General features: G+C 38.6%; 1 protein-coding gene across 1 annotated transcript in view; it reads left to right on the forward strand.

Annotated features, from left to right (window-relative positions):
- The window catches only part of LOC143111983 (neutrophil collagenase), a 36,064-nt gene extending 20,607 nt beyond the window's left edge, over nucleotides 1-15,457 (forward strand). Inside the window, exon 11 of the mRNA XM_076274233.1 lies at nucleotides 15,166-15,457. Coding sequence (XP_076130348.1) covers nucleotides 15,166-15,457 — 292 coding nt within the window. The remainder of the gene's footprint in view (nucleotides 1-15,165) is intronic.
- Nucleotides 15,458-19,474: the final 4,017 nt, after the last annotated feature.

The raw sequence follows: 19,474 nt of genomic DNA on the forward strand, positions 1-19,474 counted from the left end.
CGCCTTTCCAGTTCTTGTTCGTTCTTTCGTTCGTCGCTGAATCACACTGACCTAGTGCTGCTGTGAATGCCTCTGGCCCAGCTTCCTAAGGCGAGAGCCAAACCAATCGTATGCTGTTGTCTGTATTGTTTCTAAAACGTTCTCATCGAATTAGCCAATGAGGGGCATGAAAGCATAGCAACCGTTTCCATGAAAAAAAACAAATGGGCTGGTGAGACTAGTGGGAGAGCATACGATAAAAAAATAACGATAATGTACATTAACAATTCCATTTTGCATTTCAATATTGGCATTTACATTTAAATATCTGTCTAATGGTAAATGCATGCTGTCTGTCTTTCTGTGTCATGTCAGGTTAATAAATGTCTCTTCAATCTGTCTCGTTCGTTCGTTCTCACACCAAGACCTGTTTCACTTCGGTCTGTCGTTCTCGTTAAGTCAGTCACTCGTTCTTGGCAGAGTGAAGCAGAAGAAGCAGAGTGATTATGGCTCTGTAGCCTGGGCAAAATGGGGACTTGAAACCTTTTCATCAATATAATCTTTCTGCCAAGCCTTTAAACATGTTTGTCGGCATAGCCTACTGGGTCTTTGTTCCTTTATGAATGAACACATTTTTAAAAAAGAAATTAGCTGATCTAGCCGTAGTCTACTTCAATATGTCAATTTAATGTCAAGGTGAATGAACACATTAGCTACTGCTGTTTTGTCTAAAAGTACACATAATCATGAAGTTGCAGCTATATTTGCCGCTACAATTACAGTGTTGTGTTGACCGTTTTCACAAACGAGGAGCTGAGAACCTGCATTCCATGATTCACCGCTGAACTATGTTGTAGGCTACCGGAAATGCGACTGAACGAAAGAACGAACGATTCAGAACGAATCATCTTGGCGAACTGAACGACGCGAACTGTGTCATGAGAACGAACGACAAAATCCACACAGATGCACACAGACAGACACACACGTAATGTCATACATGGTCATCACCACTGGTCTGGTCTGGAACCTAAAAGACAAAAGCAAACAAGTTTAACAGTTATGCCAAAACAATACAAGGAATGTCTGCAATTGTCCTAACAGTAGCCTATTCATGGCTTTCATAAGGTCCCATTCCACAGGAGTATAATCAAGCACCAAATGCATTCATAATCTAGGTGCTTGATTGTATACACCTGTGGAAAGGGACCTGATGAAACCCATCAATAGACGAACTATGATATAGTGTTTACTTAGGCTACGTAAGAATCAGGAGCATAGAATGAAAACGTAGACATGGCCTATTTGATACACAAACAAGCGGTAAACAACGTTACAAATTTGGTAAAAATAAAAACAGGAGCATATTTGTTAGCTTTAACTAAAATGTGAACAGTGGAAGCTATAACGTTATGACCATCAACAATGAGTCACGTTATTCATGCCCTTCATGACACCCATGATGGGTTTCATCAGGTTCCTTCACACAGTAAAATCAAGCACCAGTCTGCATTCATAATCTATTCTAGGTGCTTGATTCTATACACCCGTGTAAAGTGAACTGATGTCGAATAAAATCAGAGCCATAGTATCTGTAGCTGCTAGGCCTACTTACTTCTCTGGTTTACGTTAACGTTCTAGTTAAAACGCTGCTGGTTAGTAGGCCTAATGAACAAATGTAACGTTAACGTTAGTGCATTAGGCCTACGTTTGATTGTCGTTATCTATCGAAACCTACAGCTAACCGGTCACTGTAACGTTGACGACATATTAACGTTGATTAACAGTGGGTTTCCTTACATAATCAACGTAGCAAAGTGCTAACGTCCACTAGCCTATTTCGCTAATGTTAAAACGTTAACGTTACCTAACGTTATAACGTTAGTGTAGTTTATACGTTTCATACATTCATACATTATAACGCGAACGTTACATAATGTTTGACGACATAAATGACTCAAATACCAAAAACCGGAACACTTACCTTGTCTGTAATTACAGATATGTGCCTTTGAATGAAAGTTTCACGAGCAAATAAAGTGACCACGGCACAGCAGCCGAAGACGTTCACAGCTCCAGGTAACTCTGCTACTGTTGATTGCCTTCAGTTGGAGGTCACGTCATAATGCTAAAAGTTGCCGCCACGGCGGTCAATGTTAACTCTATGAGAATTTCTTGCTCTTTTATCATAAATATCTAAAAAAGTATAAAGTTCACAAATGTGAAAAAACATAGAACAAATCTCCGTTACAAGACCTTTGTAGGAGTGGTTGAATGACGTCGAACGGTTCAGTGGTTTTAGAGCCTTTGAACGTCAAATTCATGAGTTCATATGGTTAAATTATTTGCTAGGTAGATGAGGTTTAATGTAGTTGGAATGACTGAACTAGGTAGATGAGGTTTAATATAGTTGGAATGACTGAACAGTTAAATAGGTGGATAGTTTATATAGTTAAATTATTTGCTTGGTAGATAAGGTTTAATATTGTTGGAATGATTGAACGGTTAAATAGGTGGATAATTTAAATGGTTAAATTATTTAGGTAGATAATTGATGATAACTGACAGTTGGAATGGCTCTAATGTTTGCTAGCAGTTATGCTAACTATGTTATCAAAGATAATAATGTTAACCAAGTTACTTAACTTAGCTAATGTTTTCATTTTTAGTAGTTATGCTAACTATGCTAACCATGTGACTTAGCTAATCATTTTTAGCAGTTTTGTTAAAAATGCTAACTAACATGCTAGCATGTTAACTATGTTAACCATGTGACTTAGCTAACTTAGCTGATCATTTTTAGCAGTTTTGCTAAAAATGCTAACTAGCATGCTAACATGTTAGCATGTGAATTATGCTAACCATGTGACTAAGTGAACTTAGCTGATCATTTTTAGCAGTTTTGCTAAAAATGCTAACTAGCATGCTAACATGCTAGCATGCTAACTAACCATGTGACTTAGCTAACTTAGCTGATCATTTTTAGCAGTTTTGCTAAAAATGCTAACTAGCATGCTAAGGGTTAAATTGTTTAACAGTGAAATATTGTAGTGAGGACTTTTATTTTGAAACAGTTTTTGGCAGAGGAAGCAGTTGAACAGGATGTGTAGTCTTAATAGGGCCAGTTTGTATGCTTAAAGCCTGAGACTGGCAGTTGAAACAGGTGGCCGAAACACCTGTCACAGGATTCTAATTGCTGTGATGTCATAAAGGGCAATGTTAAGTCAATGGGGACATTTTGATAGTTTTTAATTAATAGTTTAAAAAGTATAAAAGTTACAAAGATAAAAAATACATAGCACTCTTGTCCTAAGTAAGACCTACGTAACAAAGTTTGAATGAAGTTTCTACGTTAAACGGTTGAAGCTGCATTAAACGCGTTAGAAGAAGAAGAATAAGAAGAACTAGAAAAGCATTTCCTGAAGGAAATACAGTGCATGAAAATGCAAAAAATATGATGTAAAATATCATACAGAGTAAAAACAAACTATATTGGTTGCTAGGTAGATGAGGTTTAATATAGTTGGAGTGACTGAACAGTTAAATAGGTGGATAATTTATATGGTTAAATTATTTGCTTGGTAGATAAGGTTTAATATAGTTGGAATGATTGAACGGTTAAATAGGTGGATAATACTTAACTTAGTTAACTTAGCTAATGTTTTCATTTTTAGTAGTTATTCTAACTAGTATGTTAGCAATGCTAACATGCTAACTATGTTAACCATATTACTTAGCTAACTTAGCTAATCATTTTTAACAGTTTTGCTAAAAATGCTAACTAGCATGCTAATATGTTAGCATGTTAACTATGCTAACCATGTGACTTAGCGAACTTAGCTGATCATTTTTAGCAGTTTTGCTAAAAATGCTAACTAGCATGCTAACATGTTAGCATGCTAACTATGCTAACCATGTGACTTAGCTAACTTAGCTAATCATTTTTAGCAGTTTTGTTAAAAATGCTAACTAGCATGCTAGCATGCTAACTATGCTAACATGTGGTTTAGCTAACTTAAGTAGCATGCTAACTAGCATGCTAACATGCTAGCATGCTAACTATGTTAGCCAAGTTACTTAGCTAACTTAGCTAACTAGCTACAGTGGGTAGGAGTCATAGTTGATGACAAGTAACAGTTACAATGGCTGAACAGTTGAAAAGTTCAGTAGTTTAAAGGGTTAAATTGTTTAACAGTGAAATATTGTAGTGAGGACTTTTATTTTGAAACAGTTTTTGGCAGAGGAAGCAGTTGAACAGGATGTGTAGTCTTAATAGGGCCAGTTTGTATGCTTAAAGCCTGAGACTGCAGGTGGCCTGAACACCTACCATAGGATTCTAATTGCTTAACGGCTCTATTGTGATGTCATCAGCCCATGTTAAGTCTATGGGGAAATTTTGAACAGTTTTTAATTAATAGTTTAAAAAGTATAAAAGTTACAAAGCTGAAAAATACAAAGCACCCATGTCCTAAGTAAGACCTACGTAACATAGTTTGAATGAAGTTTCTACGTTAAACGGTTGAAGCTGCATTAAGTGCGTTAGAAGAAGAATAAGAACTAGAAATGCAATTCCAAGGAATTACCAGTGCATGAAAATGCTAAAGTTGTGATGTAAAATATCATGTATAGTTAAAACAGATAATAAAGAGATGGTTACTACGGTGATGCTAGGATAGACATGGTGGTTGCATAGCTTAATAAAAGTTGATAGTTTAAAAGTAGACTGTTTAAAAGTTGAATGTAGATTGTTTAAAAGTTGTTGATAGACAGTAGATAGTTTAAAAGTTGTTGATAGACAGCTAGTTTAATAGATAGTTTAATGATAGTTTAAAAGTAGACCGTTTAAAAGTTGAAGGTAAATAGTTTAAAAGTTGTTGACAGACTGGAAGTTGAATGAATGTTGATATTCAAATAGTTTAATGGCTGTGCATAGGTAGATATTTGACGATAAATGAAAGTTGGAATGGCTCTAATGTTCGCTAGCAGTTATGCTAAGATTTTTAACTATGCTAACCATGCTACTTAGCTAATGTTTTATAGTAGTGCTAGCAATGCTAACCTGCTAACCATGTTACTTAGCTAACGTTTTCTAGCAGTTTAATGAATGTTGATATTCAAATAGTTTAATGGCTGTGCATAGGTAGATATTTGACGATAACTGAAAGTTTGAACGGCTCTAATGTTTGCTAGCAGTTATGCTAAGATTTTTAATTCTGTTAACCATGCTACTTAGCTAATGTTTTATAGCAGTGCTAGCATGCTAACCATGTTACTTAGCTAACTTAACTAACATTTTCTAGCAGTTTTACTAAACATGCTAACTATGCTAACAATGTTAGCATGCTAACTATGTTAACCATGTTACTTAGCTAACTTAGCTAATAATTTTAGCAGTTATGCTAACTAACATGCTAACTATGTTACTTAGTTAACCTAGCTAATCATTTTTAGCAGTTTTGCTAAAAATGCTAATTAGCATGCTAACATGTTAGCATGCTAACTATGCTAACCATGTTACTTAGCTAACTTAGCTAATCATTTTTAGCAGTTTTGCTAAAAATGTTAACTATGCTAACCATGTTACTTAGTTAACCTAGCTAATCATTTTTAGCAGTTTTGCTAAAAATGCTAACTAGCATGCTAACATGCTAGCATGCTAACTATGTTAACCATGTGACTTAGCTAACTTAGCTAATCATTTTTAGTAATTTTGTTAAAAATGCTAACTAGCATGCTAACATGTTAATTTTTAGCAGTTTTGCTAAAAATGCTAATTAGCATGCTAACATGTAAGCATGCTAACTACGCTAACCATGTTACTTAGCTAACTTAGCTAATCATTTTTAGCAGTTTTGCTAAAAATGTTAACTAGCATGCTAACATGCTAGCATGCTAACTATGCTAACCATGTGACTTAGCTAACTTAGCTAATAATTTTTAGTAATTTTGCTAAAAATGCTAACTAGCATGCTAACATGCTAACTTGCTAGCATGCTAACTATGCTAACCATGCTAACTAGCTACAGTGGGTAGGAGTCATAGTTGATGACAAGTAACAGTTACAATGGCTAAACAGTTAAAAAGTTCAGTAGTTTACTAGAGGGTTAAATTGTTTAACAGTGAAATATTGTAGTGAGGACTTTTATTTTGAAACAGTTTTTGGCAGAGGAAGCAGTTTAACAGGATGTGTAGTCTTAATAGGGCCAGTTTGTATGCTTAAAGCCTGAGACTGGCAGTTGAGATCCAGGTGGCCTGAACACCTGCCATAGGATTCTAATTGCTTAATGGCCGTATTATGATGTCATAATCGGCAATGTTAAGTCTATGGGGATTTTTAAAAAGTTTTTCTTTAATAGTTTAAAAAGTATAAAAGTTTCAAAGTTGAAAAGAGATAGCAACCCGATCTGTTTGAAGACCTACGTTACAAAGTTTGAATGAAGTTTCTAAGTTAAACTGTTCAAGAGAAATTGCGTCTAGAAAAAGTGGTAAGCGGAATAATAATAATAAGAAGAAGTTGCCTAGGAAGAACAGTACAGTGCATTTTCATGCACTGTAATAAGAAGAAGCCTAGGAAGAACAGTACAGTGCATTTTCATGCACCGTAACTAGAAAACGCAATTCCAGGGAATTACCAGTGCATGAAAATGCAAAACATATGGTGTGAAATATATTGTTAAAACAGATGATGTTCTAATTGGCAACCAACATGATGAGGTTTAACATAGTTGGAATGACTGAACTAGGTAGATGAGGTTTAATATAGTTGGGATGACTGAACAGTTAAATAGGTAGATAGTTTAAAAGGTTAAATTATTTGCTAGGTAGATGAGGTTTAATATAGTTGGAATGACTGAACAGTTAAATAGGTGGATAGTTTAAAAGGTTAAATTATTTACAGGTAGATGAGGTTTAATGTAGTTGGAATGACTGAACTAGGTAGACGAGGTTTAATATAGTTGGAATGACTGAACAGTTAAATAGGTGGATGGTTTAAAAGGTTAAATTATTTGCTAGGTAGATGATGTTTAATATAGTTGGAATGACTGAACTAGGTAGATGAGGTTTAATATAGTTGGAATGACTAAACAGTTAAATAGGTGGATGGTTTAAAAGGTTAAATTATTTGCAGGTAGATGAGGTTTAATATAGTTGGAATGACTGAATAGTTAAATAGGTGGACAGTTTAAATGGTTAAATTGTTTAATAGGGAATTATTGTAGTGGGGACTTTTATTTTGAAACAGTTGTGGACAGAGGAAACAGTTTAACATGATTTGTAGTCTTATTCACCTTATTCAGCCCCGCCCATTTTTTAAAATTCCACATTGTCTTTAAACTTCCGGTCGGTTAGCTACGTCTAGTTAGCTTCATTGGGATAACACAGCAGAAGAGGATAGAGAGGCTATCTTATAATATCGGAGCACCTCTCAGGTAATCAGACAACAACTGCAGTGAGTTGGGAGAGAGAAAGGAAGAACACATAGGCTACTACTGGCAAATCCTCTCCAATTGTTTACAATTGGACTCTGGGCGTTTGGAAACAGCTGAGGGAGGAGGCTACTTGAAACTGCGAGTTTCGGTCGGTGTGAGCGAGCGGACTTTCAGTTGACAGTAATTAACACCCTTTTGAACAATCTAAGCTGTGCGAACGTCAGAGGGCGGGATCAGACGTGACTAGCTCCTTATAATATCGGAGCACCTCTCAGGTAATCAGACAACAACTGCAGTGAGTTGGGAGAGAGAAAGGAAGAACACATAGGCTACTACTGGCAAATCCTCTCCAATTGTTTACAATTGGACTCTGGGCGTTTGGAAACAGCTGAGGGAGGAGGCTACTTGAAACTGCGAGTTTCGGTCGGTGTGAGCGAGCGGACTTTCAGTTGACAGTAATTAACACCCTTTTGAACAATCTAAGCTGTGCGAACGTCAGAGGGCGGTCTACGCTGATTCATCATTAGTGAGACGCGAGGACAGCTGCAGGCAATTCCTGTCAGCATAACAATAGAGGCTGTTGCTGAAGCGTCAGCGTAAGCGTCAGCCCTCGTTTCAGCCGTCCTCGTTTAAGACGGACGCTGTCAAGACAAGCAAGTTTACCTGTGCAAGTTCACCGAGCACAGGCGCCGACAAAGGCAAAAATGTGCCATTCCACCATATCTGTTATCACCGGCCATCGCAGAAAACGGCATCATGCCAAAAGGGGCAGAAATCGCCTTAACCTACAGCAACTTAAACGGTCCTCACCTACAGAAACCTCTTTCTCCATGGGCTTGTGGAACTGTCAATCCGCAGTCAACAAAACGGATTTCATAGCTGGCTATGCCAACCATCTTTCGTTGGAACTCCTTGCTCTCACTGAGACTTGGATCAAACCAGAGAACACAGCCACCCCGGCTGCACTCTCCACTAACCTTACACTATCCCACACCCCTCGTCCATCTGGACGAGGAGGTGGGACGGGCCTGCTGATCTCCAACAAATGGAAATTCACCCCGCTACTGCCTTCAAACAAATATGTCTCATTCGAATTCCATGCCATCACAGTGATCGCCCCAGCAAAACTCTACGTGCTGGTCATCTACCGCCCTCCAGGCCAACTAGGCGACTTTTTGGATGAACTTGACACTCTGCTGTCCTCCATCCCTGAGCATGACTGTCCGCTTCTTCTTCTCGGCGATATCAACATCCACTTAGATGCCCCAGGCTCAGCGGACTTTCTGGCCCTGATCCACTCCTTTGACCTCAAACTGGTTCAAAGCCCACCGACACACAAAGCTGGCAAAGAGCTTGACTTAATCTTCACTCGGAACTGCAGCACAGACACCCTCACGGTGACGCCTCTCCATCTTTCTGACCACTTCTTCATCCGGTTCAACGTCAGCCTGACAGAACAGCCTCCGGCTCCTCAGCCGATGGTCACGTTCCGCCGCAACATCCGGAACCTGTCTCCAACGCACTTTTCCTCTGTGGTTGCCTCCGGCCTACCTCCACTCAACACCTTCTCCTCTCTGGAGGTTAATGAGGCCACAGACTCGCTCTGCTCCACACTGAGCTCGTGTCTAGACGAGCTGTGCCCTCTTACCACAAGGCCAGCTCGATCCAAACACTCTCATCCATGGCTAAATGATACCCTCCGATCGCAGCGCACCAGACTCAGAGCCGCGGAGAGGAAATGGCACAAATCCAAACTAACTGATGACCTCAAAAACTACCAGACACTCCTGGCCTCCTTCTCAGCCAGCATCACTGCTGCTAAGACGGCTTTCTACAATGACAAAATCAACAGTGCTACAGACACTCAAACTTTTTTCAACCTTCAAATCGCTACTCAACCCTCAGATGCCTCCTCCTCCATCCAGCCTTACTGCAGATACCCTCGCCTCATTTTTTACAAACAAAGTGGCGGCAATCAGCGGTCAATTCTCTACATGCCCACTCAACGCATCGGACTCAGATACCGCACTCCTACAACCTCTAGGGACTGCTAGATCATCTTTTTCAGCATTCACGCCTCTCTCCGAGAATGAAGTATCTAGACTCCTGACATGCAGCCGTCCTACCACATGCTCGCTGGACCCTATACCTACGAGCCTACTTCAGTCCATCAGCCCGACCATCGCACCAGCTATCACACACGTGATCAATGCATCGCTAACCTCCGGCACATTTCCAACAGCGTTCAAAACGGCCCGGGTAACACCGTTACTTAAGAAAGCTTCTCTCAACCCTGCTCAAGTCGAGAACTACCGCCCTGTCTCACTCCTGCCTTTCTTATCCAAAGGCATTGAACGAGCAGTCTCCAAACAGGTCTCTGACTTCCTTTCACAGAACAACCTTCTGGATCCAAATCAGTCTGGGTTCAAAAGCGGCCACTCTACCGAAACGGCTCTGCTGTCTGTAACAGAAGCCTTAAAAGAAGCCAGGGCGACCGCTCGGTCATCAGTACTCATTCTGCTTGACTTATCGGCTGCCTTTGACACGGTTAATCACCGCATCCTTCTCTCTATACTCGCTAACATGGGAATCTCCGGTTCTGCTCTCTCCTGGTTTGAATCCTACCTCACAGGACGCTCGTTTAACGTATCATGGCTTGGTCAGCTATCTGCACCTCACCATCTCACCACAGGGGTCCCCCAGGGCTCAGTGCTGGGCCCCCTTCTCTTTGCTATCTACACCACCTCCTTGGGACAGATTATCCGTTCGCATGGCTTCTCATACCACTGCTATGCAGACGACACACAGCTCTATCTGTCCTTTCCACCTGATGACCCCTTGGTTTCAGCACGGATCTCGGATTGCCTCTCAGACATAGCTACATGGATGAAGGCACACCACCTCCAGCTGAACCTCTCAAAGACTGAACTGCTGGTCCTCCCAGCTAAACCTACCATACACCACGACATCAACATCAAATTTGACTCTCTGTCTTTTTCACCTACCAGGACTGCAAGAAATCTAGGAGTTGTTCTCGACAACCAACTAAACTTCTCAGATCATGTTGCCTCAGTCGCCCGGTCATGCCGTTTCGCACTCTACAATATACGGAAAATCAGGACTTACTTAACTCAAGATGCCACCCAACTTCTGGTTCAGGCAATAGTCATCTCACGACTCGACTACTGCAACGCCCTCCTGACAGGTCTCCCAGCCTGCGCAGTGAAACCACTTCAGATGATCCAGAACGCGGCGGCGCGCCTGGTCTACAACCAACCCAAGAGGGCACATGTTACCCCGCTACTCATCCAGCTACATTGGCTACCTATGGCGGCCCGCATCAAATTCAAGGCTCTAACGCTTGCCTACAAAGTAGTCTCCGGTTCTGCTCCCACCTACTTGAATGCCTTCATACAGACATACGCTACCTCCAGACCGCTGCGCTCCTCAGACGAACGACGTCTAGCTCTACCTCCGGTACGCTCAGGCCAATCAAAACTTTTCTCATCTGTTGTTCCTCGCTGGTGGAACACACTGCCAGTTCCTACAAGGGCAGGGACATCCCTCTCCATTTTCAAAAAACTCCTGAAGACCCAGCTCTTTAGAGAACATCTCCTCTCATAGCAACACTTACAACAAGTCTTGCTGATCCTAGCACTCACCAGCCGTCTTAAACTGACACGTAACTGTTAAAAACAGCACTCACTGATGCACTTATTCTTACTGTACTCTAATGTTTTTTTAAATTGTCCTAATATTGTTGAGAATTGCTCTAAACTTAAACTGTTTACCATGTTGTTAGTCGCTTTGGCTAAAAATGCGTCAGCCAAATGTAATGTAATGTAATCTTGGGAGGAAAACGACAAATGCCATCAGGAGGTCAGATTTGCAATTGTACTTCGCTACCCAAGGCTATTCACCCCTATGGAGTGGGTAGACGATATGCGGCAGTGGCCGCTGTATCATGGAGAAACTCGCAAATCCGTATCTGTTTGGTAACTATGGTAACTAGTTTAGAAAGTCATTACAGAACAGCCGCTCCAAAGTCAGTGTTTTCCTAACTTCAGATAGGAAAGGTGTATAACAGAAATGTCTTAAGTCACCAAAATCCTAAATAAACGTTCCTAACTTTAGGATGACCCATAACATATGATGCCCGTCATCTCGATAGAGCTCTGCTATCTCAATGTATCGCAATGGATGCTACTGCTCAAACGGAAGTTCGGAGACAATGTGGGCAAAGCTAGCGCCCCCATGTATGCGCGCGGAATAAGGTGAATAGAATGAGACTGTATGCTTTTAAAGCCTGAGAAACTGACAGTTGGCCACCTGGCCTGGCCACCTGCCACAAGATTCTAATTGCTGTGATGTCATAAAGGCCCAATGTTAAGTCTATGGGGAAACGTTTAATAGTTTTTAATTAATAGTTTAAAAAGTATAAAAGTTACAAAGATGAAAAATACATAGCACCCATGTCCTAAGTAAGACCTCTGCAACGCAGTTTGAATGAAGTTTCTACGTTAAACGGTTGAAGCTGCATTAAATGCGTTAGAATATAACTAGAAAAGCATTTCCTGAAGGAAATACAGTGCATGAAAACGCAAAAATATCATGAGTTCATATGGTTAAATTATTTGCTTGGTAGATAAGGTTTACTATAGTTGGAATGACTGAACAGTTAAATAGGTTGATAATTGAAATGGTTAAATTATTTAGGCAGATAGTTGACGATAACTAACAGTTGGAATGGCTCCAATGTTTGCTAGTAGTTATGCTAACTATGTTAACAAAGATAATAATGTTAACCAAGTAACCATGCTAACTAGCATGCTAACAATGTTAAAATGTTAACTATGCTAACCATATGACTTAGCTAACCTAGCTAATCATTGTTATTAGTTATGATAACTATGTTAATTAGCATGCTAACATGCTAATTATATTAACCATGTGACTTAGCTAACTTCACTAAACATTTTTAACAGTTATGCTAACTAGCATGTTAACATGCTAACTATGCTAACCATGTGACTTAGCTAACTTAGCTAATTATTTTTAGCAGTTTTGCAAAAAATGCTAACTAGCATGCTAAAATGTTAGCATGCTAACTATGCTAACCATGTGACTTAGCTAACTTAGCTAATCATTTCTAGCAGTTTTGCAAAACATGCTAACTAGCATGCTAACATGTTAGCATGCTAACTATGCTAACCATGTGACTTAGCTAACTTAGCTAATCATTTTTAGCAGTTTTGCAAAAAATGCTAACTAACATGCTAACATGTTAGCATGCTAACTATGCTAACCATGTGACTTAGCTAACTTAGCTAATCATTTTTAGCAGTTTTGCTAAAAATGCTAACTAGCATGCTAACTAGCATGCTAACATGCTAGCATGCTAACTATGCTAACCATGTTACTTAGCTAACTTAGCTAACTAGCTACAGTGGGTAGGAGTCATAGTTGATGACAAGTAACAGTTACAATGGCTGAACAGTTAAAAAGTTCAGTAGTTTAAAGGGTTAAATTGTTTAACAGTGAAATATTGTAGTGAGGACTTTTATTTTGAAACAGTTTTTGGCAGAGGAAGCAGTTGAACAGGATGTGTAGTCTTAATAGGGCCAGTTTGTATGCTTTAAAGCCTGAGACTGGCAGTTGATGCAGGTGGCCCGAACACCTGCCATAGGATTCTAATTGCTTAACGGCTCTATTGTGATGTCATCAGCCCATGTTAAGTCTATGGGGAAATTTTGATTAGTTTTTAATTAATAGTTTAAAAAGTATAAAAGTTACAAAGATGAAAAATACATAGCACCCATGTCCTAAGTAAGACCTACGTAACATAGTTTGAATGAAGTTTCTACGTTAAACGGTTGAAGCTGCATTAAGTGCGTTAGAAGAAGAATAATAATACTAGAAAAGCATTTCCTGAAGGAAATACAGTGCATGAAAATGCAAAAATATGATGAGTTCATATGGTTAAATTATTTGCTTGGTAGATAAGGTTTAATATAGTTGGAATGACTAAACAGTTAAATAGGTTGATAATTGAAATGGTTAAATTATTTAGGCAGATAGTTGACGATAACTAACAGTTGGAATGGCTCCAATGTTTGCTAGTAGTTATGCTAACTATGTTAAAGATAATAATGTTAACCAAGTAACTATGCTAACTAGGATGCTAACAATGTTAAAATGTTAACTATGTTAACCATATGACTTAGCTGACCTAGCTAATCATTTTTATTAGTTATAATAACTATGCTAATTAGCATGTTAACATGCTAACTATGTTAACAATGTGACTTAGCTAACTTCGCTAATCATTTTTAGCAGCAGTTTTGCAAAAAATGCTAACTAGCATGCTAACATGCTAGCATGCTAACTATGCTAACCATGTGACTTAGCTAACTTAGCTAATCATTTTTAGCAGTTTTATTAAAAATGCTAACTAGCATGCTAACATGCTAGCATGCTAACTGTGCTAACCATGTTACTTAGCTAACTTAGCTAATCATTTTTAGCAGTTTTGCAAAAAATGCTAACTAGCATGCTAACATGCTAACTATGCTAACCATGTGACTTAGCTAACTTAGCTAATCATTTTCAGCAGTTTTGCAAAAAATGCTAACTAGCATGCTAACATGTTAGCATGCTAACTATGCTAACCACGTGACTTAGCTAACTTAGCTAATCATTTTTAGCAGTTTTAAAAAAATGCTAACTAGCATGCTAACATGTTAGCATGCTAACTATGCTAACCACGTGACTTAGCTAACTTAGCTAATCATTTTCAGCAGTTTTGCAAAAATTGCTAACTAGCATGCTAACATGTTAGCATGCTAACTATGCTAACCACGTGACTTAGCTAACTTAGCTAATAATTTTTAGCAGTTTTGCAAAAAATGCTAACTAGCACTATGCTAACCAAGTTACTTAGTTAACTTAGCTAACTAGCTACAGTGGGTAGGAGTCATAGTTGATGACAAGTAACAGTTACAATGGCTGAACAGTTAAAAAGTTCAGTAGTTTAACCCCATTATGCAGATAGGAATTCCAGCTTCATTTGGAACGATTTGTACTTTAAGACTTTAAGATTCTTTATCTAATGTTTTACATGCAGCACTTTGGATATTAAGGGCTTAAATTGAAGAAAACAAATGGGCCAAGACATTCATTCACCTCCAGACCTTTATTTCCTTCATTAAGTCTACATTTTAGAACATCATATACAGAGAAAAATGTCAAAAAAGTAAAAAATGCCTATTATTTTTGTAGTTGTCAGTGTGTCCATGGATGGTGTGTTACAACAGCAGGTCATACACTATATTTCCTGTATCTACATGTTCTTAGGAAGCAAACTCCAAAATTTAAAGCAGATGCATAAAATTACATAGGTTCTACACAGCAATTTCTAATAGGTGCATATAGGCGTTTCCAAGTGTCCATAACTTCTCCAAGCTCTCCAAAATCCAAAAACAAGATTTTCCCAATATAGCAGGTTGTGTGTGTGGTATTTTTGTGTTTTGACCTTGTAAATATACATTTTACTTAATTTCAGGCTAATATTTACACTTCTTTCAAGTTAACCAATAAGGAGGATCATTACCTCTCCAAATGCCACCTAATGTATTGAAACTGTCTTTTAGGGGAAATGTAGAAGTGTTAGAAAACAGTCCATACCAGAGTCCCATTAGCCAGAACAGTTGCAAATATTTGTAATAATTGTAAAGGAGGAGGCTCCACGTCTTCCCAGTCTGCATCATGCCACATGTCCACTGGGGGGTCACTCTCCACTGGGGCTTGAGCTGGGCGCTTGCCATGCCTGGCACCACGCTTTGCTGCAGGAGGGCATGGAGTTGAGGCTGGAACTGGTCGCTTGCCACGCTTTGCTGCATGAGGGCATGGCGTTGAGGTTGGGGCTGGAACTGGTCGCTTGCCACGCCTTGCTGCTGGAGGGCATGGAGTTGAGGCTGGGTCTGGGCGCTTGCCATGCATGGCACTACACCTTGCTGCAGGAGGGCATGGAGTTGAGGCTGGGGCTGTAGCTGGGCCTCTGGCACAATGCTGAGGTGCACTGGTGCTGGCTGAGGGACCAGTGGCAGAGGTACTAGGAGTGGAGTAAATGTTCCCATGAGTAGTGAATTATATTTTGTACAAGCTAATAAATTGATCATTCACAAAAAAATAATAGATTACTATACCAACATAGCAAGTGCATGTTTGATGAAGTCATAGACATATTTATGACGAAGTATAGCCTACGAATGCAACAGGCTGATTTGACAGGCTGCCAAAGTATCTCGCTCTTTCTCTCTCTCACTCTCTCTCTCCTACATGACATGCACTGCAAAGGCTAACATACTAAGAATTTTTTTTAAAATTTAAACTACATTACAGTGTAGAACATGAAAATATTTATGACGAACTACGAAATGCAACAGTCTGATTTTCTTCGTGAGACTTATAGCATGAATTCACTCGTACGTGACATGCACCATAAAGTTCAGCTATGCAAAGGCACACATCCTAAGGATACATATATAATATAATATATAAATGTGCATTACTTCAACTACATTACGTGGATAGACACACGATCACTTACATTTCAAGGATGACATCCATGCCCTCCGCTAACTCGGAGTCCACGCTGCTCCTAGCCTGAACCACGGTCCCAAATCTCCTCGAAGTCGAAGTCCGACTCCACATCAAAAAGCTCGGCGTGAATCTCCTTCAAGGTCTTACTTCGTGGTCTTGCCATGATGCAAAAATCAATATGCTCCGAGAAATAGTCAGAAGAAGAGAAATAGCGTTCGTCAAAGCCTCAAACCTCACTACGCCATCTGCGTAATCCACATGCGCTAATTGCGCATATGGACTGCACGTGGGTCATTGTCATGACGCACTATCCTTGGAAAGGCATGGTTAGACCAATCAGGGTAAATGGCACATCTATGTTTTTGTAAGAAGGCATACTATTCGTTAAGAAAGACGTCAATCACTTCTGGGAAGCCTGACGCGAACTAGGAAGTAATATTAGAGACCACGTTCGAATGTAAACAAGACACGCGTTCTCACCATAGGTGAAAGAGACCGTCATTTATCAAAACTAGTTAGTTGACAGCAAATAACAACTCTGGAATTATAAAGAGGACATCTTTAGCTTTTGATTCATGTATACCATTGTATGTAAACTTGAATTTGGTGGTTGGGAAGAGTTAGAGAAGATCTTGTTGCATTTATATAGGGTAAATGTTACTGTTCTTCACTGTAACGTGAGCAAGCAAATAAACAACCTTTTTGGACATATCAATGCAGCTGAAACAAATTATTCAGATATTTTGAAGGTAAATAATTTTATTTTGAGTTTATTTGAACTTAACTTACATCTTGAACATGTTTAAAGAGCTCCGTTTTAAAGGGAGGCTACTTCCTGTGTAAACATTAGCAACATGCTAGGCTAGGTGAATATAGTTCATTCTAGTTAACTATTGCATTAGGGCTACCCAAAATACATATGCACATAGTTGGAATGTTAGTAACAATGACTAGTTGGTTGTTTTGGATTAATATTGATGACTGCAGGAATAAATTACAAGCTAATTTGAATATTCATAATGGGCCCGCCGGCGGGCCCACTAGGGGGCGCTTTTGCCTAATGGGGTTAAAGGGTAACAGTGAAATATTGTAGTGAGAAGCAGTTGAACAGGATGTGTAGTCTTTATAGGGCCAGTTTGTATGCTTAAAGCCTGAGACTGGCAGTTGAGGCAGGTGGCCCGAACACCTGCCATAGGATTCTAATTGCTTAACGGCTCTATTGTGATGTCATCAGCCCATGTTAAGTCTATGGGGAAATTTTGATTAGTTTTTAATTAATAGTTTAAAAAGTATAAAAGTTACAAAGCTGAAAAATACATAGCACCCATGTCCTAAGTAAGACCTACGTAACATAGTTTGAATGAAGTTTCTACGTTAAACGGTTGAAGCTGCATTAAGCGCGTTAGAAGAAGAATAAGAACTAGAAAAGCATTTCCTGAAGGAAATACAGTGCATGAAAATGCAAAAATATGATGAGTTCATATGGTTAAATTATTTGCTTGGTAGATAAGGTTTAATATAGTTGGAATGACTAAACAGTTAAATAGGTTGATAATTGAAATGGTTAAATTATTTAGGCAGATAGTTGATGATAACTAACAATTGGAATGGCTCCAATGTTTTCTAGTAGTTATGCTAACTATGTTAACAAAGATAATAATGTTAACCAAGTTACTATGCTAACTAGCATGCTACCAATGTTAAAATGTTAACTATGCTAATCATATGACTTAGCTAACCTAACTAATCATTTTATTAGTTATGATAACTATGCTAATTAGCATGCTAACATGCTAATTATATTAACCATGTGACTTAGCTAACTTCACTAAACATTTTTAACAGTTATGCTAACTAGCATGCTAACATGCTAACTATGCTAACCATGTGACTTAGCTAACTTAGCTAATCATTTTTAGTAGTTTTGCTAATAATGCTAACTAGCATGCTAACATGCTAGCATGCTAACTATGCTAACCATGTGACTTAGCTAACTTAGCTAATCATTTTTAGCAGTTTTGTAAAAAATGCTAACTAGCATGCTAACATGTTAGCATGCTAACTATGCTAACCATGTGACTTAGCTAACTTAGCTAATCATTTTTAGCAGTTTTGTAAAAAATGCTAACTAGCATGCTAACATGTTAGCATGCTAACTATGCTAACCATGTGACTTAGCTAACTTAGCTAATCATTTTTAGCAGTTTTGTAAAAAATGCTAACTAGCATGCTAACATGCTAGCATGCTAACATGCTAGCATGCTAACTATGCTAACCATGCTAACTAGCTACAGTGGGTAGGAGTCATAGTTGATGACAAGTAACAGTTACAATGGCTGAACAGTTAAAAAGTTCAGTAGTTTAAAGGGTTAAATTGTTTAACAGTGAAATATTGTAGTGAGGACTTTTATTTTGAAACAGTTTTTGGCAGAGGAAGCAGTTGAACAGGATGTGTAGTCTTAATAGGGCCAGTTTGTATGCTTAAAGCCTGAGACTGGCAGTTGAAACAGGTGGCCCGAACACCTGCCATAGGATTCTAATTGCTTAACGGCCGTATTGTGATGTCATAATCATAATGTTAAGTCAATGGGGAAATTTTGATTAGTTTTTAATTAATAGTTTAAAAAGTATAAAAGTTACAAAGTTGAAAAATACAAAGCTCACATGTCCTAATTAAGACCTACGTAACATAGTTTGAATGAAGTTTCTACGTTAAACGGTTGAAGCTGCATTAAGTGCGTTAGAAGAAGAATAAGAACTAGAAATGCAATTCCAAGGAATTACCAGTGCATGAAAATGCTAAAGTTGTGATGTAAAATATCATGTATAGTTAAAACAGATAATAAAGAGATGGTTACTACGGTGATGCTAGGATAGACATGGTGGTTGCATAGCTTAATAAAAGTTGATAGTTTAAAAGTAGACTGTTTAAAAGTTGAATGTAGATTGTTTAAAAGTTGTTGATAGACAGTAGATAGTTTAAAAGTTGTTGATAGACAGCTAGTTTAATAGATAGTTTAATGATAGTTTAAAAGTAGACCGTTTAAAAGTTGAAGGTAAATAGTTTAAAAGTTGTTGACAGACTGGAAGTTGAATGAATGTTGATATTCAAATAGTTTAATGGCTGTGCATAGGTAGATATTTGACGATAAATGAAAGTTGGAATGGCTCTAATGTTCGCTAGCAGTTATGCTAAGATTTTTAACTATGCTAACCATGCTACTTAGCTAATGTTTTATAGTAGTGCTAGCAATGCTAACCTGCTAACCATGTTACTTAGCTAACGTTTTCTAGCAGTTTAATGAATGTTGATATTCAAATAGTTTAATGGCTGTGCATAGGTAGATATTTGACGATAACTGAAAGTTTGAACGGCTCTAATGTTTGCTAGCAGTTATGCTAAGATTTTTAATTCTGTTAACCATGCTACTTAGCTAATGTTTTATAGCAGTGCTAGCATGCTA

This window comes from Alosa pseudoharengus, unplaced genomic scaffold (assembly GCF_046254945.1).
Source record: "Alosa pseudoharengus isolate Yale_2024_CS ecotype anadromous, Long Island Sound unplaced genomic scaffold, YU_APseudo_1.1 YU_APseudo_1.1_scf_8, whole genome shotgun sequence".
Classification (NCBI taxonomy): domain Eukaryota; kingdom Metazoa; phylum Chordata; class Actinopteri; order Clupeiformes; family Clupeidae; genus Alosa; species Alosa pseudoharengus.